Source organism: Scyliorhinus canicula, chromosome 7 (genome assembly GCF_902713615.1).
Source record: "Scyliorhinus canicula chromosome 7, sScyCan1.1, whole genome shotgun sequence".
Lineage (NCBI taxonomy): Eukaryota > Metazoa > Chordata > Chondrichthyes > Carcharhiniformes > Scyliorhinidae > Scyliorhinus > Scyliorhinus canicula.
Window position 1 is genome coordinate 140795090 of NC_052152.1, and position 23847 is coordinate 140818936.

Here is a 23847-nt window from a genome sequence, read left to right on the forward strand (position 1 = left end):
AATTTCAGAATGCCAATGCACCACTTGCTAACATTCATTGTTGCTGTTGAGTGTCATTATAACAGTTCTCCACCTTGGTCTGGGGCGCATGGGTGTCATGATTTCAGTGGGTAAGCTTTGCCGCCAAATCATAAGCCCCTCACCCGAGGGAGAGTCTCAAAGGTGTCATGAACTAATGAGTGCGCCAGGATGTAGACACGTGCAGACTGCCTGGGTATCAGGGTGCAGAGGTGCATGATACTAATGTACTAATGATATCTTTATTTTTGTCACAAGTAGGCTTACATTAATACTGCAATGAAGTTACTGTGAAAATCCCCCAGTCGCCACATTCCGGCACCTGTCCGGTTATACTGAGGGAGAATTCAGAATGTCCAATTCACCTAACATCATGGGCGAAATTCTCCCCCCCCCACGACGGGTGGGAGAATAGCGGGAGGGCCTTCCCGACTTTTTTGACGCCCTCCCGCTATTCTCCCCCCCCCGACACGAATCGCTGCCGCCGTTTTTTTACGGCCGGCAGCGATTCACAGCTGTTAGAAGGGCCGAAGTCCCAGCCCTTTACGACCTTTTTACGAACGGCAAACACACCTGGTCCTGCCATTCGTAAAAACGTCGTGACCACCTGGAAAAAAATAACCATGGCACCGATTGGCACGGCAGTACCACGGCCGTGCCAAGGGTGCCATGGGCCCGCGATCGGTGCCCACCGATCGCGGGCAGCGGGCCCGATGCCCGCGCACTATTTGTCCTTCCGCCGCCCCGCAGTATCAATACGCGGGGCGGCTGAGGGGCAACCCGGACCGCGCATGCGCGGGTTTCGCGCAAAAACGCGATGACGTCACCCGCGCATGCGCGGGTGGAGTCTTCCCACCTGCGCATGCGCGGCTGACGTCATATGACGCGTCAGCCGGCGCTAAGTCCGACAAGCGGGCTTAACGATTTTCGTTAAGCCCGACTTGTCGGGGCCTCCGACGTCGGGCTGCTAGCCCCGACGGGGGACCAGAATCGGTCCCCCGTCGGGAAGGGGCGCGATGCCGTAAAACCCGCCCGGGTTTTACGGCAGTTTGACGATTTCTCCCGTTTTGGGAGAATTTCGCCCCATGTCTTTCGGAACTTGTGGGAGGAAACTGGAGCGCCCGGAGGAAACCCACGCAGACACGTGAGAACATGCAGACTCCACACAGACAGTGACCCAAGCCGGGAATCGAACCTGGGACGCTGGCGTTATGAAGTAACAGTGCTAACCCCTGTGCTACCGTGCCAGCCATGATGTGCATCTGGTAGTCACACATCAACTGCACATTCATAGAGTGGAAGCTCTTCCTATTAATGAAGTGCACTCCTTAGAATCTACAGCACAAAAAGGCCCTTCGGCCCATCGCATCAGCACCGTGTGGAATCAATGTTTGGAGGACCACATGCGTACCGTCGATCACCCGCTGGACCTGTGGCATGCCAGTTATGGTGACAAATCCTGCTGTCTAGTTATCCTGTTTGGCCTGGTCAAGGTTGAAGGTGATGTAGTCCGATGCCCAGGTGCATAGGGCATCCATGACAGCATAGATACACCCATGTACTGACGTTTGCGATATCCCAAAAATCTCCCAGCTTGAGCCCTGGAATGAACCACAGGCATAAAAGTTTAGGGAGATGGTCACCATGATGGCCACCAGGACCGGGTGTCCTCCTCCATACCCATGCGGTACCAGGTACACCATGAACTGGCACAGGTCACGCACGGTCTCCCTTTGAGCCGGAGTCCCTGCCAGCAAGGTTACCAGTGGTCACCACAATCGCTGTTAGTGATAGGCTCTGCGGCACCTGTCATGTTTCTCCCATTGAGGTCTACTGTGGTCTCCTCACTGGGTGGGTCTCGTGCTATCCTGCCAGGAGGGTGGCAACTGGTTGTGTGGTGAAGACGGTCATATTGTGCAACCAGTCATCTCCATGCGAAGATCCTGTTGTGTGGGCAGGTCCAACAGATGGAGGTGAGCGAAGGACGTGTGTGTTTGCCAGGACCTTAGCTGCAAGTTATGTGAAGCCTGGCTTTAACACACAGGCTGTAATAGTTTCTTGGCTGGTGTGGGATGGGTGGGCACAGGGAAGAATTGGACAGGCAGAGCTTGTTATCCTCATGGGTGGGCTAGCTGATAGTGGCACTGGCACTGGTGAAATGTTTACTCTGAGAGGGGTTGTGTGCCTGGGAGGGTTCCAATAGCCATGGTGCATATATCCTTTGTTTGCGTTGAGCTCTGCTAAAACCTTGCTTCCTCTAATTTGGGGCTGTGCTTCTGAGGCGTGCATTGAAGATAGCCAACACCTGATGCGCTGGTGATTGAAAATAGCCATTCCCATCCTCATGAAGATATTTCCAGTGGGGCGGGCTGGGTGGGGATTCACATGACCAGAAGCTAAATTGCCCCTCAGTGTCCAAAACGTTAGGTGGGGTTACGGGGATAGGGTGGAGGCGTGGGCTTAAATAGGGTGCTCTTTCCAAGGGCCAGTGCAGGCTCGATGGGCTGAATGGCCTCCTTCTGCACTGTAAAAAATATGGTAAATCCCCCTGAGCATATACAGGATACTGTGAACAATAAGCAGTCTCAACAGCCTATAGGTTGCAGCTACGCGGTGGGTTTAAATGAATTAATGCTACAATGGGGTCTCAGCCAGGGCACCCTGATCCCAAGGATGCTGAACATCCTTGTCCTTCAAATTCTCAGTTCCAGTGTTGCATGTTGGTGTCCTATTTCTGAGTAGCACATTAATAATGCTCATTCTTTTTTTTTCAGCACAAATTACAATGCTAGTCCTAACTATGAAGAAATTGTGTGATGAGTGAGGCCAGGAGCAGCATTGGATCTGGTCGCAAGAACGATGGCATCACAGCTACACCTACACCTTATCTACCTGCCGTGCTGTCTTCAGAGATCTATGGACATGCACACCAAGGTCCTTCTGATCCTCTGTGCCTCCTAGAGTCTTACCATTCATTGTCCATAGCTTGCCTTGTTAGCCCTCCCAAAATGCATCATCTCACTCTTTTCACTGATGGTGAAAAATCAAGTGACTAACTTGAGACAAGTGAAATGAAAAGCTGTGAGAAACTGATAGGAAGTTAAAGCCACACTTCAGAAAATCTACCAGTCACTCCATCCGTTTTCCAACACAGATCCCAGCTCTGGGTCACTGTCCATGTCGAGTTTGCACCTTCTCCCTGTGTTTGCGGGGGTTTTGCCCCCACAACCCAAAAGATCTGCAGGCTAGGTGGATATCCCTTGACATCCAGGGTTCTCTGGACTTGTTGCTCCCACCCTTCACTTTTACAGGAAAATGTTGGCCCCGTGCTGTCTCTATTTCCTTTTTGAATGAATCCACTGCTCTGATGTAGATTTTTCTACAAGTAGTTGCTCCCAGTCAACCTTTGCCAGATCTTGGCTTATCCTATTAAAATTGGCCTTCTCACAATTTAGACCTTTAGTTCCGGTCCATCTTTGTCCCTTTCCATAAGTACCTTAAATCCTACTGAGTTAATGTCACTGTCACAAAAAAGGCCCACCTACTGAATCTTCTACCATTCTAAATACGAGCGTGGAATATGAGCTCCTCCGCTAGTGGTCAGAGGCCTGCCCAGCTGGGACTCGTAGATTTGCCTTATAGAAGCTGGCCCGATTGGGACGAGTGTGATCGGTAATCCCGGTTGAGACCTTTGAACTGTAAGCTACGCTGCAGCCTTTACTTTATGTTGATTTATGAAACACTGTTTAACTTACCTTCTCAAACTTCCTGAGCTTTTATATACACCTTGTCTTCAGCCATGCGTTGATATGCTCTCCCTATTCCTATGCTCCCTGGCACGTGGCCCTGGGAGATATCCAGAGATTACAAACTTTGAGGTCTTGCTTTTCAATCTGCTACCTAGTTCCTAAATTCCTGTTGCAGGACCTCGTCCCTCTATCTACCTATGTTGTTGGTGCCAATGTGAACCATGACCTCTGTCTGCTTGCCCTTCCACTTCAGAATGCCCTGAACCCGTTGAGTAACATCCCTGACCCTGGCTCCAGGGAGGCAACATGCCATCCAGGAGTCACACCTGCGGTTGCAGAAATGTCTGTCTGCACCCCTCACTATTGAGTCTCCTACCACTATTGCTCTTCTACTCTTACTCCCCCAACCTCCTTGTGAAGCTGAGCCACCCAGTGCCGTGCACTTGGCTCTGGCTGCACTCCCCAGAGGAATGATCACTCCCACCGTTTTCCAACACAGAAAAACGGTTCTTGAGTGAGATGGACTTTGGGCCTTTTCCAGATACCTGCCTGCCTCCCTTCTTCTGACTTGTGGTCTTTCATTGATTATATCACTGATATCAGCTACAATTAGAACGCGAGAGGAAGTAAGGACCTAGATTTTGCTAACTTTTTTTATTCTTTCATGGGACGTGGGCATCGTTGGCTTGGCCAACATTCTCTTGAGAAGGTGGTGGTGAGCTGCCGCCATGAACTGCTGCAGGCTATGTGTTGTTGGACTTCCCACAGTGCTATTAGGGAGGGAGTTCCAGGACTTTGGCCCAGCAACAATGAAGGGACAGCGATATATTTCCAAGTCAGGATGGTGTGTGGCTTGGAGGGGAACTTGCAGGTGGTGGGTGTTCCCAAACATCTGCTGCCCTTGTCTTTCTAGGTGGACGAGGTTGTGGGTTTGGAAGATGCAAATTCCAAATTTGGAAGATGATGTTTCACATTCATTCACAAATGGGCTATTTTTATGTGTTGTTTCATGTTCCAAATTTTAGTATACTTTACATAACAGTTTACTACAAAACAAGGGTGGAACAAGAAACTGTAAAACAAGAATAAGCAACATGGATGCTAACATGAAACCATATGATTCACTCTTCTCATCATGAGCCTAGTTCAAAGACTTTTCCCAAACCATACTGCCTCATCATTCATATTTGCAGTAATTCTTTAAAGGGTCAGGTAGGTCTAGCCAGTCGATGGCCAGTCTGTTCATTATGCACTTCTGAACAAGTTGACGGCACAGAGTCTGTAGAGATGGAACTGCAGAGATAAAGAAGATAATGAAATTGTTAATCACACTTCTCCAGAAGGAGTTTATGCATTTGGTGTGCAACTATCAATCAGGACATACATTGTGCATTATTGACGTTTGATCTAGAGATTGGATCCAGAGCATTTATCAAGGGCCACAAACCTAAGCAATGATTTGATTGGAGGACTGTCTCTTAAAACTGTTGTGCGAGTCATCTCACCTGATCTTGTTTGAAACATGCTATTTTTTCTCTTGTGGAAGGTTGAGAGGGAGAATTCAAATCTGAACTCACACACTGTCTGACCTTATCTCTTGCCATTCTAAATGTACATTATTATTGTAGTGTTTTGCCTGCCTAGTTTTATTGCTCAGGTAATTATGTATAATTATGATTTATCTAAACAGTAACAGACTAGCTGTTGATTTTTTAAAATAATGAATTAATCAATTAAAAGTCCTGCTATCTCTATAGAGATAAAAGGAAACTGGGGTGAATTCTCTGCCGGTGGGATTATCCATTCCGCTGGCAGAGCACACCAGCCCACGGATTTCCTGCCGGCCTGGGGTGGCTACAATAGGAATCCCATTGGCCGGCTGAGGGAATGGAGAATTGTACTGCCAGTTCCGTTAGCCTCCGCGGAACATGTGACCGGGGAGGCGGAGAATTCACTCCGTGTCACCTATTTATATAGCTGATGTGGAGGGGCTGATGAAGCAATTGATCACTTTGTACAAAGATTTTGATCAAACTCAGCAGCTCTTAGCTTTACTTTCACTGAATTCTTTATTATTTTGTGTGACCTGGGCATTGCTCGCATTTGTTGCCCGTCCCTAATTGCCCATGAGTGGCTTGTTGGGCCATTTCAGAGAATGATTAAGAGTCACATATCGGCCACGTTGGGTATGGAAGGCAGATATCCTTCCCCGAAGATTACTAGTGAACCCAAAAGGTTTTTAAAACAATTGATGCCAGCTGTTGTGGTCACCACAATTGGGATTACCTTTAATAATCTTTATTAGTGTCACAAGTATGCTTACCATAACACTGCAATGAGGTTACTGTGAACATCTCTTAGTCGCCACACTCTGGCGCCTGTTCGGGTACACTGAGGGAGAATTCAGAATGTCCAATTCACCTAACAAGCACGTCTTTCAAGACTTGTGGGAGGAAACCGGAGACCCGGAGGAAACCCACGCAGACACGGGGAGAACGTGCAGACTTCGCACAGATAGTGACCCAAGCCAGGAATTCAATCCGGGTCCCTGGTGCTGTGAAGCAACAGTGCTAACTACTGTGCTACGCTGCTGCCCAGATTTAGGGAAGATGGTGATGTTGTGGTACTGTCACTGGACTAGTAATCCAGAGGCCTGAACTAATGATTGGGGACATGGGTTCAAATCACACCTTGGCAGTTAGTGGAAGTTAACTTTAATTAATCAAAAAAACACCTGGAATGAAAAACCAGCCTGGGTAATGGTGACCAGGAAACTATCATAAAAACCTATCTGGTTCACAAGTGTCCCCTTCAGGGAGAGAATTTGCTGTTCTTATCTGATCTGCCCTACAAATGAATCCAGGCCCACACAATGTGGTTGACTCTTAACTGCCCTCTCAAGTGGCCCAGCAAAGCACTCAGTTTAAGGGCAATTAGGGATGGACAATATTGCTGGCCTTGCCAGCATTGTCCACATCCAATGAAAGAATGTTTATTTACTAATCCAATGACATAACGACTGCTCCCCCATCTCCCCCTGTTGAATACAACATATATTAGAAGATGAATGTACTCAGTTTGATTTGTAAAATAAGAACTATTCCAATTTCAAAGAGCTCATTTAAAATTCCAGCATATACTTAAAAATCACAAACGCAGTACTCCTCATCAAGAGGCAGTCACGAGTATACATGCAGTGTTACCCATCAAATAAATCAAATTTAAATATTATCTAATGTGACAAATTTGATCTGGTGATACTTACAACCATAGTCCACTTGTATGATCCTCACAGTCTTAGTGGAAGCAAACACATCCACAACAGCGTAGAGAGGTTGGTTTGTGGGGATTCCTTTGGCACAGGGGCCCATGTCCTCCCCATTGATGACAAGGTGCATTTCCCCCACATTAGCATGAGTGGTGTACAAGACCCCAATTCTGCTTCCTCTGGCAGTCGCAGGAAGAATGTTAGTCTTATAGAGTTGATCCAAGAGGTGACTGTACCTTCCTGGCCTGCTTCTTCCCACCAGCTTGTCCTTGGGGATCTTACATTTTCCGATTTGCAGATAGGCCTCCATATAGCAAGGTGGCGTTGGAGCAGGACTGGACTCCTGATCGTCAGTGATGACCTTATTGTGGTTCCTGGTTATTGCAAAAACCCAACTGCTCCCCAAGTTTACCAAATCAGGGAGAGAATACTCAGGAACTGACTCTAGGTTTCTTGGATTGTGCGCTGTCAGACCAATCCTTGCATTACCACACCAGCCTAACTCTTTCTCAACAATTTCCACAAGGAAAATTTTGTCAGGATCCAGAGGTTCTTTGCTGAAACAAACCCCATTACCAAAGCTCTCAGCTCTAGTCGCCTGGGTCTGAGAATCATCCAGTCTCACGTTGGTTCCATGAATGTGGTGAAAACATATATACGGATCTGACATTGCAGCCATTTCTGTGATCCTTACTGCTTCTGCTATTTTTAACCACAGCAGGAATTTGTGTTGCATATCAGCTCAGAGGCTGACAGCTGGTGTAGTGAGCCTGACGCAACTGAAGCCTCTGTATTAACCCTACGCTTTAGCAAGGTCTTGCTGTTTGAACTTTAAATGTTCCCCTGTTTCCTCTCAGGGGTATATACTCGCTCTGTATCTCATCAAATGTTTCTTCAAATATTCTCCGCTGATCTTCAGTCATTTGGCCCATTAACAGATCTTCCCGGGTTACCATGAAGCATCTCTGTCTCATCCCAAGTCTAAAATTCTAGTATCTGAAATGTGTTTTTCACTTTCAAATGCTACATTGAATCCAATCATGTTGTGACCACTATTTGATAAATGTTCACGCAGTTAGGCTACGAATTAAATTGGCCTTATAACTCATAACTAAATCTAATATAGCCTGTCCCCTTGTTGCATCTAGAACATATTGCTGCAGGAAACTATCCCTGACACATTCCAGAAATTCATTACCTTTTTGACAGATGTTTGTCTGCCTCTCCCAATCTATATGTAAGGTAAATCTCCCATTAATACTACTCTGTCTTTGTTACACGCTTGCCTAATTTCTGCATTTATACAATCTTGCACCTCAAAACTGTGACTGGGGGATCGATACACAGCACCCCTTTCAGCTTTAGATGTTTTTTTATCCCTCAGTTCCACCCATATTGTCTCCACTGGATGCTTTCCCCTCATTATATCCTCCCTCACCATGGAAGTGAGAGAATTTCTAATCAGTAAGGCCAGTCCACCCCCTCTGCCATACTCCCTGTCCCTCCTGGAAACTTTATAAACAGGTATATTTAGTTCCCAGACCCGACAATCCTGCAGCCATGTCTTTGTAAAAGCATCTACATCATAATTTTAATTTGCAACTGCATCTCATCTAGGTTATTCCTTACACTCCATGCATTAGTATATATAGAACTCTTAATTGGACTATTTCCCCTAACCTGTCCCTCAGCACGAATATTTTATTACTTGTTTATTATTTTTCACTTTTGGTTTAACCAATATAGTCCTTGTTGTTTTACCATTTGCTGCAGTGCTTTAAGTTAGGTTCCTGATTATTTCTTTATCTCTGCCCTGTATTTGTTTTTGGAACTGTATTGAGTTCCCCTGAGACCGCCCCCCCAAAAAAAAAAATTTCTAATTGGAAGGCCTTGTGACCACCCTATTTATCCTTTCCACTATAACACTAATCCCAAATTGGTTCAGGTGGAGACCGTCCCAACGGTGCAGATCCCTCCTGTCCCAATACTAATGTCAGTGCAACATGAAATGGAACCCCTCTTTGCCACACCGCTCCTTTAGCCACATGTTCCCTAATTTTTTCATCCCTATACCAATTTGCACATGGCTCAGGAAATAATCAAGAGACTGGGGCGGGATTCTCTAGTAATGGGGCTATGTACCCCCGCTGGCATGATCGACCCCCGAAAGTGAGGAATTCTCCCCTTTCTAGGAGTATAAGTTGGCACCAGAGTGGTCCCTGCAGCTCCAGCCAGCGCGGAACGGCCCGCACGAGTTCGCGCATACATGGAACGGCGGCGTATTTCCACCCATGCACGGAACGGCCGGCATATTTCCATGCATGCGCGGATGTTCCCTTCCCCCTGCTGGCCCCCGGGCATATGGCAGAGCCCTACAGGGGCCCAGTGCAAAGTAAAGTAGGCCCCCACTGAACCAGCCCGCCCTCTGATCAGTAGGTCCCGATCGCGGGCCAGGCCACCATGGGCCCCCCCCGGGGTCGGATCCCCCTGCCCTCCCCTCCAGGACGGCTCCCACACACTCACCTTCCAGGTCCCGCGATGTGGCAGCTGAGTAATCCATGCCAGCAGGACTTGGCCAAACTCGACGGCCACTCAGCCCATTGAGGCCCAGAGAATCGCTGGGGGGGCCGCTGTCAACAGCCCCCGACTGGTGTGGCGGTGATCCCACGGGTGCCCAAAAAACGGCGCCGGAGAATGGGGAAGCCGGCATCGGGGCCCGATTCTCAGAGAATCCCTGCCTATAACCCTTGAGAACGTGTTCTTAAATTTTGTTCCTACTTCCTGGTATTCCCCAAACCTGTCCTCTTTCCTAGTCTTGACTATGCTGTTACTCCCAACGTGGACCACAGCAACTGGTTCCTCCCCCTCCCACTCCAATATCCTTTCAAGCCAATTAGAGATGTCCCTCGCCCTGGCACCGGGTAGGCAATATATGATGCGGGACTCTCGGTCCTGCTTGCAAAGGATGCTATCAGTTCCCCTAAGCAGCTCATCACCACCTTCTCAAGGACGTTTAGGGATGGGCAATAAATGCTGATCTAGCCAATGATGCCCACATCCCATGAATGAATTAAAATAGTACAAGGGTGCCATCAGGTGAGAGTGATGTTGGGCACATTTCTTTCCTCCTTTATCTGGAGGTTTGTATATTGTGTTTCTGTGTATGTGATTCATTTTTAACCCGCAGATGAAGAGGAATATGTCTCGGGTGATGGCCAAGTCACAGAGTGGGGAATGGGCCAGACTTGCACCGTGTACATCAAAGGAACTTGACCTTGTTCTTGCCATGGTTTACCTTTATAGAACAGTACAGCACAGAACAGGCCCTTCGGCCCTCGATGTTGTGCCGAGCAATGATCACCCTACTCAAACCCACGTGTCCACAACCCAACAACCCACCCCCCCCCCCCCCAACTCCGCACAGACAGTGACCCAGCTGGGAATCGAACCTGGGACCCTGGAGCTGTGAAGCATTGATGCTAACCACCATGCTACCGTGCTGCCCTTCCAAGGCCATTCAAATTGGTCACACATACACATCAGCCTGCTTAATGACAGTGGATCTGTGCAGAAGATGGCGACATGGATCTCAAATTGGCTGAGTGGCAGGAAGCAGAGGGTGACGTTCGAGGGGTGTTTTTCTGACTGGAAGCCTGTGTCCAATGGGGTCCCCCAGAGATCAGTGCCAGGGCCCGTGCTGTTTATGCTTTATATAAATGATTTAGACTCGAATGTAGGAGGGTTGATCAATAAGTTCACGGATGATACGGAAATTGGTGGGTGGTAAATAGTGAGGATAGCCTTCGTTTGGCAAATGAAATTCAACCCAAATAAGTGTGAGGTCATGAACTTGGGCAGGAAAAACAAGGAAAGGGAATACATGATGAATGGCAGGACCCTGAAAACAGCGAGCATCAGAGGGACCTTGGTGTGCATATACACCGCTCCCTTAAAGTGGCAGGGCAGGTAGATAAAGTGGTAAAGAAGGCATATGGTACCCGGAGGGGGTGAATGGGGCATTTGAGGCCTTCTATAGGAGGCTGTATGAGGCGAAGCCCCGACCGAGGAGGAGGGGATGCAGCGGTTCCTGGATGGGTTGGAGTTCTCTAAGAAGGAGGGAGAGAGAGTGCAGGGGCTGGGGGCTCCAATTGGGCGAAGAGAGGTGATGGATAACATGGCTGCAATGCAGGCAGGAAAGGCCCCGGTGCCAGGCGGCTTCCCAGTAGAGTTTTATAAAATGTTGGGTGTGGAGCTGGGGCCGCTGTTGGTGAGGACTTACAATGAGGTGAGGGTGAGCGGGGAGCTCTCCCCTACACTGTCGCAGGATTCCATCTTCCTGATTCTAAAGAAAGATAAGGACCTGGAGCAATGCGGGTTGCACAGCTCGATATTGCTGCTGAACATTGACGCAAGGTTGTTGGCGAAGGAGCTAGCATCGTGAATGGAGGACGGTGCCAGTGTGATAGGAGAGGACCAGATGGGATTTGTGAAGGGAAAGTAATTGTCAGTGAATGTGTGGAAGCTAATTAATGTAATTATGATGCCCTCGGAGGGGCAGGAGGTAGATGTAGTGGTGGCGGTGGGCATGGAGAAGGCTTTTGATTAGGTGATGGTGACGTGTTTGCTGAAGGTGCTGGGGCGGTTTTGGTTTGGGCAGGGATTTGTGGATTGGGTTTGGCTGCTGTGCAGGGCATCAGTAGCAAGCATTTGGATGAACCGGATGAGTTTCGGGTATTTTGGGTTATATCGTCGGACAAGACAAGGTGCCTGCTCTCCCCATTGCTTTTCACCTTGGCGATAGAGCTGTTGGCAATGACGCTTAGGGCATCGAGGAATTGGGGTGGGGGGGGGGGGGGTGATTGGTGCTGCTGAGATTAGAGTTCTACTATATGTGGATGATTTGTTATATATCTTGGACCTGGTGGGCAGCATTGGAGGGATTATGGAGATTTTGGGAGAATTTGGCCGGTTTTCAAGGTATCCGTTGAACATGGGAAAGAGCAAGGTATTCCCCATAAATGCTAGAAAGCATGAGAGGAGGTTAGGAGACTTACTGTTCAGGGTAGTGGGGGCGAGCTTTGGGTATTTAGGAATCCAGGTGGCGCGGAGCTGGGCTCAGCTACACAAATTGAACTTGGCACGATTGGTGGAGGAAATGAAGACGGATTTCAAGATGTGTTGCCACTGTCGCTGGCTGGGTTCATGCAAATGGTGAAAATGATGGTGCTGCCCAGGTTTCTGTTCATGTTCCAGAACCTCTCTATCTTTGCTCCCAAGTCCTAAGTCCCTTTTCAGGAAGGTTAACGGGATAATTTTGGGGTTTGTGTTGGGGTAGGGGGGGGGAAGACTCCATGGGTGAGGCGGGTGTTCCTAGAGAGGGGGCGAGCGGGGGGGGGGGGGGGGGGGGGGGGAGGGCTGGTGGTGCCAAATCTGTAAATTACTATTGGATGGTGAATATTGCAATGGTGAGGAAATGGGCTGTGGAGGAGAGGTCATTTTGGGGGTAGTTTCCGCATTATGGGTATGAAGCCACTGCAGGGAACATTCTGGGCTGGAGGGCATGTCGTTGTGGATGCTAACCATGGGTTTGTGCTGGCGGGGCTGGATGCGAGCTTCTGTGGGTAGCAGCAGGTGGGGATGGAGTATTTTAGGGATTTAGTTTATAGGGGGCGAATTTGCAGGGCTGAGGAGTTGGAGGAATTGAATGAGTTGCTGAACGGCTTTAGGTACCTGCAGGTGAGGGACTTCGTGAGGGAAGAGGTGCCGTCCTACCCGGAGCAGCCGCCTCCAGGACAAGTTGGTGTCAGAGGACAAAATAGGGGAGGGGAGGGTGTCAGATATATACAAGGAATTGATGGAGAGGGAGGGCACTCTTTGGAGGAGATTAAGTTCAAGTGGGAGGAGGATCTTGGAGGGGAGGAGCGGGCTGGGACATGGCTGGAGGACTTGCGCAGGCTGAACGCATCCTCGTCGTGTACGAGATTATGCCTTGTTCAGTTTAAAGTAGTGCATGGGGTCCACATGACGGTGACAAGGATAAGCAGGTTCTTTGCTGGTGTGGAAGACAGGTGTTGGTGGTGTGTGGGGGCGTGAATCACATCCAAGACTGAGGGAGTTCTGGCAGGGGTCTCGGATGTTATGTCCGAGGTTGTGTTGTGGGGGTGGCCCCGAGTCCAGAGGTGCCGATATTTGATGTGTTGGAAGATCCAGGAGTCTGGGGGAAGAGAGGCTGATGAAGAAGGGGCAGTACCAAAAATGTGCATATATAAGGCCTTTTGTGCACCACGTTCTCTCTCTCGTCTTTGTTCTCTTTATTTTGCCTTTCTGGGACTTTTGTTTCTCTTGTTTACATTTGAAAGTGTACTAACCAAGTTTTGCCATAAACTCAATCTCAATCTACTCCTGGACCTCGACTCTTATTAGAAAATGAGAGATCCCACAGGGAGGAAACCCATCCAGGCATGGGGAGAACATACAAACTGCAAACTCCGCTCAGACAGTGACCCAAGGCTGGAATTGAACCTGGGTCCCTGGCACTGTGAAGCAACAGTGCTAACCACTGTCGTCCTCATAACATTTCAGAAGTATTTAGAAGTGGACTTGCAATGCCAAGGCATGCAAGGCAATGGGCCAAGTGCTGGGAAATGGGATTAGAATGGTCAGGTGATTGCTTGATAGGCTGAATGGTCTTTCCTGTGCCAGGGATTGGATGATTGCGTGATCTGCTCACGTTGCAAAGGGTCTGGAAGCCCAGGATCTTCCATCAATCACAATGAATGGCAGTTCCGTAGCCAATGCACCTGCCTTCGCATGACTCTGATTGGGTGGAATAAAGTCATTGTGACGGCACCGCGCTTCTGTTTCTGATTCGTTAATATGGGTATCGCTCAAAAGGTTCGTGTTCCGGTTGGTCAACTCTTGATGCTGGCGGAATGGCGGCTGTGGGCCCTGGGGAAGGGCAGCAGCAATGCTCCGACAGCCCTGCCTCGGGGAGCAGGACCGGGGGACAGCGCTCCCGCAGTCCGGCCTCAGGGAGCAGGACCCGGGGGCAGCGTTCCGGAAGCCCGAACTCTGGCCGGAGCTCGCCCTCTCCCAGTGCAAATCTGCGCAGTGTGTTGGTTACCAGTGTCCTGAATTTGGAGAAACTGGATGTGGATCTGTACAGGTGGGTCAGGCAGAATGACCTATGATCTGCCCTCCATCAGTTGATTACTGTCTGAGACATGGCCCTGCCCAGCTCAATGGTAAAGTTTGGGGTGATGTATTTTGTAAGGACTAACAAGGCAAGGGTGCCATAATGATGGGCAGGACGCTGGGAGGTACATAGGGACCTTGAGGGAATGTCCATAGATTCCTGAAGGCACCTGGACAGGTAGATAAGTTGGTTAAGAAGACATATGGGATTCTTGTCTTTATTAGCCAAGGCATAACATAAAGTGTAGGAAGTTTATGATAGAGCTGTGTAAAATGCTGATTTAGGTCACAGCTAGAGTACTGTGTGCATACTATAGAAAGGATGTGGTTACACTGGAGAAGATGCAGAGGAGATTCATCCAAATACTGCCTGGGCTGGAGTATTTCAGCTATGGAGAGAGAGGCTGGGGTTGGTTTCCTTGGAACAGAGAAGGCTGAGGGGGATCTGATTGAGTTCTACAAAATTGTGTGGGACATAAAGTTTGTAGATAGGAAGGAAGTGACCGCTGCTTTGAGGATTCCATAACTAGGGGACATTGATTTAAGAAAAGGGCAGAAGATGTAGTAGAGGACTTGATCCAGAGGGTGGTGGGAATCTGGAACTCTCTGCCTGAGAGGGTGGTTGCGGTGGGAACCCTCACAATTTAGGAGGCATTTAGATGAGCACTTGAAATGCCATAGCATATCAGGCTACAGACCTTTTCAAGTGCAGGAAAATTGGGATCAGAAAGTTAGATGTTGGTGCAGACGTGATGGGCTGAGCGGGTCTCTTTCTGTGCTGTAAAGCTCTATGACTCCATGTAATTAGATTGGAATAATGTCTAAATGAGGACTGTGTCTTTGAATGTGCTGTCTTTTCCGATTAATTACTAATCTGAAGGATTGAGATTGTGGTCAAACGACTGAATAAAGAGACAATTCAATAACAATAAGTTTGGAGTGATGTATTATGTTTTGCTTTAAACAAGTGCAAAACATGAGGGGCATAAGATGATTGGAGCAATGAAAGAACAAATGGTCATGTCTCATTAACTGCAAAGTGAGAGCAAGTCGAGAAAGTAGGAAGCTTGAGGCAAGTGTGTTGGGCAAAGGTCGACTCTGCATGTGCTGTGCTATATGCCTGAGTTTTGAGATCTTGATAACTTCTAATTCAGACACCCAGTGTTATGTTAATGGGAGGAATTCGGCTATTTTCATATTTATGTTGGACTCTGTTTTCAGCATGTTTGATTTGTGTTTTATAGGAGTCAACATTACTTTTTATCAACTCTCCAGATGCTGTTTTCAAATATTAACCAATACATCAGGATAAGTATCTGTTCAATTTAATATAAGCCACAATTGCTATCCCTCAGAACAGAAAATGGCAAATCCCTGCAAAGAAAGTGATGTTTTCAAGCTGCCCTGTCAGCTTTTTGTCTTGTGAAATGATGGTTGTGCCTTGGAGGTTGACTGAGTTTAGCAAAGCTGGTGTGTCCATACAGGGCACAAGCCTGGGCAGATTTTATGGTGACTGTCGGTTGCCCAAATGTTAGGGCCCCTCTCTCGTCGTTCATGATTGTTTTTTAAATTTAGAGTACCCAATTAATTTTTTTCAATTAAGGGACAATTTAGTGTGGACAATCCACCTACCCTGCACATCTTTGGGTTGTGGGGGCGAAACCCTCACAAACATGGGGAGAATGTGCAAACTCCACACAGACAGTGACCCAGGGCCGGGATCGAACCTGGGAGGACCTCGGTGCCGTGAGGCAGCAGTGCTTAACCACTGCACCACCGTGCTGTCCATTCTTCCCGGTTTTATCCGATGCAGCAATGTAGAACTCTCTATTGGGCACTGGCAGGAACTTCTGCTTAAATAATCAAAATTGAAGTTGGGCTTCAAATCAGGTTTGCAATTTTTGTCACTCATCAATCTCTTTTTGGTTGTGCATTTATGATGCTTATCACTGTTGAATACCAGCTGAAACTCACCATGAAGTGTTTATGTATAAAGAATGGTCACTTGTTTATAGTACAGTTGCTCTTTTTAACTGGATACTGATATGACTGTTATTAATGATGATTATGCTTTTCAAAGTCACCAGGTATCAAATGATACCACCACAAAGTTTTACTGGATATCGATCAAAGACCAAATAACCAGTTAGTTAGTTCAAGTATAGTTTATTTACACACAAGAATTACTCTGACATGCAACATAAAACACTGCACACTAAATTACACCTAACACTACAACAACCTGTACTTAACTTCAGGCACCCGGCTTTATGGAGTGGAACAAAGCCTTTGTTCGGATCTTGCGTGGCTGGGTCTGGAGAAGTGACTTTGTTTCTGCTGGGCTTATCTGTCTGGTAGCGATCGTTGGTCCTGAACTTGTCTTCTGGTTGTGATGCTACACTTGGTTTTTGGCGTTCGGGGCCAAGAGAGACCGAGCGTCGGTGCCAAGAGAGACTGAACGCATGGCGGTGTCTCTTGTTATCCTTCTGGGGTTTTGCACTCTTTTGGGCAGTCCTTAGCTTTGGACCCAATAGTTCGGCAGGCTTCGATTACTGCCATCGATTTTGGCCAATAAAGGGGCGGGTGCCTTGATGGCGGGGCATGTCCTGGGCGGTCATTAACCTTGGCTTTTTGGGCTCTCTGAGCAAAGGGAGTGGCACCAATGAGTCTGTTTCTGTATCTGTTGCCTGAGTACAGGTCTTTTGTTCTGGGGAAATGGGCCATTAGAAAGCAAAGTAGCTGGGGGTTTCGATAGCCTCTAGTTATCTGAGTTGCCAATATACATAAGCTCTGAGTGTCTAAGTCCTGGGTTGACCATATTTCCCGAGATCCTTTGTTAGTGGCCAACCTAGGTGGCTACAGTACGAGTGAGCGCTAGCACCAGTGGTATTCACGGCCAGTGATTACCAACCTTTTCAGCAACACAGCACACTCCATGGCATTAAAAATTCCACTGTACACCCACTTGGATGGCCACAATGTAGTAGCAAATCGACAGTGGCAATAGAGTCTCTTATTCTATCTCATAATAAGGGTCGAATGTCCGGTTCATTGGAGGTGTCCAAAATACAACTTTATTGCGAATTAGTCACTTTAATACACTTACATAAGAACTGAATCAAAACTTAAAAACAAAATATCAAACCATACATAACCTGGTTTAAATACATGGCAAAGAAACGCATTAAACACAAAAAAAATCACAAACAAATAGATGATTCAAGAATTCAGGAAGGCAGGAATTCAGGAATGAAACTTCTACCACGAGGTCATACTTTTAAGTGAATCCATAACTATGCTCTAATCCCTAATTTACACTCATTGGTTTCTAATTCTCTGCTGAGTCCCCCCTGAGTTCAAATAGATGTCGGTTACTTAGAGGATGATTTATTAATCAGATATTGACCATTAAAGTTAGTTCAGGGCAGTCTCATGAGAATAAGTTTCTCACGCCACTGCTGACAACAGACTTTGATGTAACTAATTAATTGATACATTTTTATTTTATGAAACATTTTTACATTTTATGAAACATTTACTGATACATTATACTGTAGTCAATTCATTATATGAAACATTCACTGAAACAATGTCTATACTTCTACAGACATGACACCAAAGTTCAATAGTTTATTCATTATCTGAAACAATGACTATTTTTTCACTGTCATGGCTTTTTGAATGTATAGCAGAGCAGTTCAAGTAGAAGGCCCACGACCACGTTTCAGGTATAATTAGGGATGGACAATAAACACTGCCTTTACCAACTTTGCTCACATCCCAAGAACGAATATTAGAAAAAGTAAAAATCACACAAATGTATCCACGCACGGGTCATGAAGTCTCCATTCACTTATAAATGCAATGGCTCTCTCAGTGTATGTTTGTATATGTTCAATTGTGCATTTTAATTTGTACTATACCAAATGCATTTAACAGTTGTCACACTCACTGCTCCATTCCTTGTTATATTTAATAGTGAAACTTTCTTCTCTCTTGTGGACAGTTATGACTCAATTGCTAGCACCCTCATCTGAGACAGAACAGGCGAACCAATTCCAACAAAACATATTCAGGAGAGAAGGAGAGAAAAACACAAGTCTAGCAGGGTGAAAGAGATTTTGAACCACAATAGGTATAAAAACCATTGAAACTTTCAAAGCCTGAGGAAGCTTAGCAAAGTAAAAATTGGTGATGAATGAAAGTGAAGAATCGAGTATAGGAAATTGCAATTGATGATAGTGTATTTTGTTTAGTTCTGTACTGGCCTCAAACTCTATCTTTAAGGCTGGTAAGTTTCATACAGTTTGAGCTATGATTGACTTCCCAAATCGATTGAGTGTAGTTTGTGGAAATATAACAGCGGAAACCACGTGGTACAATTTTCCACATATTCTATCATGGTGTTACTGAAAGAATGTGTCTGTGGTGAGCACTTTGAAAATGAGATATTCTGTGATACTTTCAAAAGCTATTCATGATTTTTTAATTTAAGTTCTCATTGCATCGTCCACTCTCAATGCTCTATTTTTTTTAAAGAGGAACTCATCACTGGATCCCAAGGAGTCGCATGTTATTTGGCGGGCAGATTGTGGGCCAGTCGCTAGTAGCTGCTGCAATGTCTGTATCTGAGAATGTTTTTGTTCATTCATTGCACTGTTACTTTGTGCGAGCAGGTAAGATGTGAACTTCTCCACTGGTTAGGTTCTTCCACCCCCACCCCCCAATCTGCATCATTAACATTTTCTGCTCTTGAGCAATGGCATATTTGTTCCATTGCTGCTAAGAAGATAAAACCTGCACCTCAGTTTGCTGATACCTCAAAACTCCAAAATACCATTGCCATTATCGGACATCCGAGTTGGAATTCCTGATGTTTCACTCACTGAAGTAATCATTCATATTTCCCTTGTTGATAAAGGGTTGGAGGCTGTGTTGTCCAAATTTGGAGATATCTTACTGAACAAGAGAGGTGGCAATGGAAAGGAAACAAAAGGATATGAGGAAAAGTATAGGTGCGTGGATTTAGGATTCCTCCTTGTGTTGGATAAATGCTAACCTGGACAAGGGCTGACTGGCCTGTTTATATGCAGTAGCTGACCGTTTGTGTAGCTGAAAGATGAGATGATGCATTTTGGTAGGAAGAACATGGAGAGGTGCAACTCTAAGAGCAGGTGTAGAGGGATATGGGTATATATGTGTATAAATCATTGAAGGTCGCAGGACAGGTGGAGTGAGCAGTTAATAAAGCATACAGTGTCCTGGGCCTTAGTAATAGGAGCATAATAGGAGATTATGCTGAACTTCTACAAGACACTAGTCAGGAGTGTTGTGTAGAGTCTGGGTGCCACACTTTAGGAAGGATGTGAATGCATTGGGGAGAGTGCAGAAAATGTTTACAAGAATGGTTTCTGGGTTGCAGTTATGAGGATAGATTGGAGAGGTTGGGACTCATCTCGTTGGAGAGAAGAAGACTAAAAGGAGATTTGAAAGAGATGCTCAAAACCATGAGGGAGCTGGAAAGAGTAGATAGGGCAAAACTTTCCACTCATGAAAGGGTCAAGAACAAGACGGCACAGTTTTCAAGTGATTCGCATAAAAAGGCAATGTGATGTGAAAAAAACATTGTTCACACAACGAGTGGTTCGGGTCTGGAATGGACTGCCTGAAAATGTGGTGGAGGCAGGCGCGATTGAGGCATTCAATAGGGCATTAGAAGATTATTTGAATAGAAATAATATGCAAGGTTTTGGGGAAAAGGGAATGACAGTAAATCATAATGCTCATTTGGAGAGCCAGTGTAGAGACAATGGGCTGAATGGCCTCATTCAACACTGTAACAATAGTGTGAAACATAACTTGGTTTTGTAAAATAAAATCTGGAATAAGTTGCAGTTGGGCAACATTCCTAAGACTATATAATAATAATTAATAATAATAATAGCTTATTGTCACTAGTAGGCTTCAATGAAGTTACTGTGAAAAGCCCCTAGTCGCCACATTCCGGCACCTGTTTGGGGAGGCTGGTACGGGAATTAAACCCGCACTGTTGGTCTTGTTCTGTATTACAAGCCAAAAAGGAAGACTGTCTAATGCTACGTACCAAAACTTGGCTCTCGTGCTCCATAAAAGATGACTCCATTTAAGGCTTCAAAACTGGCTCTCTGATCAGTTTATACAGGAAGACAAAGCTGACATCCTTGTTGCTGGTGGTGGGAAAGAGGGCACACGGAAAAGAGAAGGGAGGACAGATATTCTTTTTGGAATGGGAGGATATTCCTGGTGTGTTTTAAAAAAATATATAAATTGAAATGAAACAAGCGTAAATTTAATTATTTTTGATAAACAGCAGTCATGTGAACTGACCCAGTAGGTCATACATTATTTAACTAATCTTTCCACCACCGTCAGAGGGTTAGTCACGAATGCATTTGTGGTGCTCTCAAATCAAGTCAGGGTGAGAGAGAGAGAGAGGGCAATAAGCCGCCCGGAGTCTGCGGCACCCTGATTGACTGCCATAACTTAGGAAGATCTACTACAACCACACATAGCTGTAGATAGAGCTAATCTTACCCCATCCCAGAAAATTCCAGGCAAAGGTGTTTAAAGGTGATTTAATTCTCAGTGCAAAATATCCTGGCACACACGAACATTGTTCAATTAGTGGCAGGACTTTTAATTTCCATATCTGCTATGATTTGATGCTGCACATTCTGTGATGACTCCTCCAACTAATTGTCTGTCTGAAGTATCTAGTTTACCAGTATGCACACATTTGCTTTTGCACACATGGCTTGTGGTGATCACCTCTTTTCCCCCCACCCCCCTTAAAGCTCATTTCTTTAACCCAACATCCATGCCCCCTGACATTTGTCTTTTTTCCTTAATCCTCCAGTTGTGTGCTTTAAGGTATCTTTACATTAAAATTACAATATAAATGGAAGCAATTGCTGATCCCATAAATAAATTAGAGAAATAAAGAGGGGAGAGCTGTTGTCTGCAACTTGTCAGTTTTGTGATTCCTGGAGGTAGCATCATCCAATGCTGTCCTGCAGTTCCAAATCCATACAGAACTTGCTAAAATTGAAGCTTTATATTTTGTGATAAAAAGTGTGATTGCTACATAGCTTGGTAACATCTGTATTTCATATTGGCCTGGTTTAAAGAGGGAATTTCCAAGTAGTGGCAAGCACCTTACAAGGGATAACAGCAAGTAGAGGAAAGATATGTATTTATCACCTCCCCTCTTTGCATGTGATAGCTGCCATCCAGCATTTGAAATTCACATTAGTTGTCTAAGATTTGCCCTGGCGCAAGTGATAAATTTTCTTCTGAGCAATTAGATTGGCTATTTTGAATCTCTCCTATTTACTTTCATAGTTTGTTCAGGTAGGATGGAGCGTGCGTTACACATTTCTAAACTGGTGTTGGAGACCCTGGGCTGGATTCTCCAAAAATGGGGCTATGTCCCCACGCCGGCGTTTAAAATGCTGGCATTTCATGCCAGAGATTCCATATTAAAAAACTTAGTGATTCTTCCACCTGCAGGGGGCTGGCAGGGCCCCAGAGTGCTTCTTGTAATGTTGTGGGGACATGGTTCAGATCCCACATTGGCAGCTAGTTAAATTTAAACTCAATTAATAAACCTTGAATTGAAAGCTAGTCTCGGTAATAACCACCATGAAAATATAATTGGTTGTCGTAAAAAGCAATTGTTTCACCTGTGGACTCTCTGGAAAGAAACCTGTCATCCTTGCCTGGTCTGGCCTACATGTGATTCCAGAACCACAGCAATGTGGTTGACTCTTAACTGACCCTATGATATTCTATAAATACATTAAGGGGCAGCAGTTAACCAGGGAAAGGGTAGGGTCCTTTCCCCAAAGGGGAAATCTGTGTGCGAAGTCGCAGAACATTGCTGTGGTGTTAAACGTATACTCTTCTGTCTTTAGACCAGACTGCACACAATACTCCAGCTGTGACCTAACCAATGTTCTGAATGGTTCCAACATAACCTCCTTGCTTTTATATTCTATGCTACAACTGAAAAAGGCAAGTGTCCCACATGCCTTCTTAACTACCCTATTCACCTGCTCTGCCACCTTCCAGGATCTGTGAACAAGTACCCCAAGATCCATATGTTTCTCTGAGCTTCCTAGTGTCCTACTAATCATTACGTACTCCCTTGTCCTGTTTCTTCATCCAAAATGCATCACCTCACACTTATCAGAGTTAATTACCATCTGCCACTGAGCTGACCAACATATCTATATTTTGTGTAATCTATGACCCTCTTCTTCACTGTTCACCACACAGCCCAAGAAAGAATAAAGAAAAAATGTTGTCCAACAATCCATTCATTAAAAATTGCTCCTAAATGTAGAAAGCACAGAGTTCTGTGAAAAGGATTGTCCTTTATTACACTAGTTTTGCTGTGTACTGTTAGGCCCTAACCCTTGACATTGTGTTTTGATACTGCAGGCGATCCCAATGTGCCAGTTGTATACAGAGTGGATCGTATTCGGGATGGTAAGAGCTTTTCTGTCCGTTCGGTGAAGGCCATCCAACATGGGTACCCGATCCTAATTTGCCAAACCTCTTTCCAGAAGAAAATGGAGAGCCCAATTCAGCACCAGTTTACCATGCCTGTGGTTCCTGCCCCTGAAAATGTATTGACCCAGGAGGAACTCATTGAAAAATACCTGAGGTATAGCAATAACTAGCACTGAGATAAGACATGTTATTTATATCATGTACTAATGATTCTAAACATGCCCTTTGTAGAATACGCTTTCTATAACTCCAACATACAGTAGTCTAAGGAGAAGTTGCTATATTTTTAAATAGATAACAATTTATTAACTTTTCATCTAAGCATTTTTTGCATAGAAAACAGGTCTAAAAGTAATTATATTTTCTAAATGAAATATACTCTTGGTTCTACAGGTAATGACAGTTCAGTGCAAGTATCTTCCCTTAGTTAGGAATGGTTTATTAGGTAGGCATTGTAATTTGTTTAAAGGAACTTTTACAAATTGTTGTTATGAGTTGGCTCTAACCTTGAATGAATAGCCAATGTTGATTGCTGTACTGTACTAAAGTAGGCAGACCAAAAGGTTCCATGCTCCATTCCTGGTCTGTATTGAGCTAAACTGGTATCAGCTGGTAAACAGTTGGATGTACTCTCAATTGGCCGCAAACTTGTGGCCAAAGGAAGGGTAAAAGGAAGTAAGGTCCATTCTCCTGACTTCTCTTCCATTGCTCCACTGGAAAGTATGCTTGCAAGCCGGTCCAACAAGGCCAAAACCAAGCTAGGTTGCAAGCCCCTTCATGCTTAATAATAATAATCGCTTATTGTCACAAGTAGGCTTCAATAACGTTACTGTGAAAAGCCACTAGGGTTTCCAACACTTTTATTACCTGGCGACTCTCAAAGAAAGTAAGGTACAAGTGGTGTATTAGCGCGATAGAACCATACCTCATTTATTACAATTCTGTTTTTTATAACACACTGCTCTCTTGGATGTTACTAAGACAGTTTCCAGAAGTGAGTTGATTTCCCTTCCAAATTGAGATTTACATTTTTTTTCTCAGGACTTTTGATTCTTAATCTAGTTA

General features: G+C 45.6%; 2 protein-coding genes across 3 annotated transcripts in view; one reads left to right on the forward strand and one right to left on the reverse strand.

The window, feature by feature from the left end:
- Window positions 1–4770: 4770 nt before the first annotated feature.
- Window positions 4771–7783, reverse strand: neurl2 (neuralized E3 ubiquitin protein ligase 2). The gene is made up of 2 exons (XM_038803037.1): window positions 7033–7783; window positions 4771–5060 (listed from the first exon to the last, which is right to left on the reverse strand). Exons 1-2 carry the CDS (start codon window positions 7769–7771, stop codon window positions 4945–4947), a joined length of 855 nt encoding a protein of 284 aa, XP_038658965.1. The 5' UTR covers window positions 7772–7783; the 3' UTR covers window positions 4771–4944.
- A 6146-nt stretch (window positions 7784–13929) lies between these two features.
- Window positions 13930–23847, forward strand: part of acot8 (acyl-CoA thioesterase 8) — a 31500-nt gene continuing 21582 nt past the window's right edge. For both annotated transcript variants that reach the window (XM_038803043.1, XM_038803042.1), the window contains exons 1-3: window positions 13930–14200; window positions 18769–18905; window positions 22711–22936. In XM_038803043.1, the coding sequence (XP_038658971.1) occupies window positions 13968–14200; window positions 18769–18905; window positions 22711–22936 (596 nt within the window). In that variant the 5' untranslated portion in view covers window positions 13930–13967. The remainder of the gene's footprint in view (window positions 14201–18768; window positions 18906–22710; window positions 22937–23847) is intronic.

Bases quoted from the DNA above. Each gene is read 5' to 3' on its own strand.
- neurl2 (XM_038803037.1), bottom strand. From the start codon at position 7,771: ATGCAACACAAATTCCTGCTGTGGTTAAAAATAGCAGAAGCAGTAAGG. The intron at 5,061-7,032 runs GTAAGTATCACC...TTATCTCTGCAG, and splicing joins CATACAAGTGGACTATGGTT to TTCCATCTCTACAGACTCTG.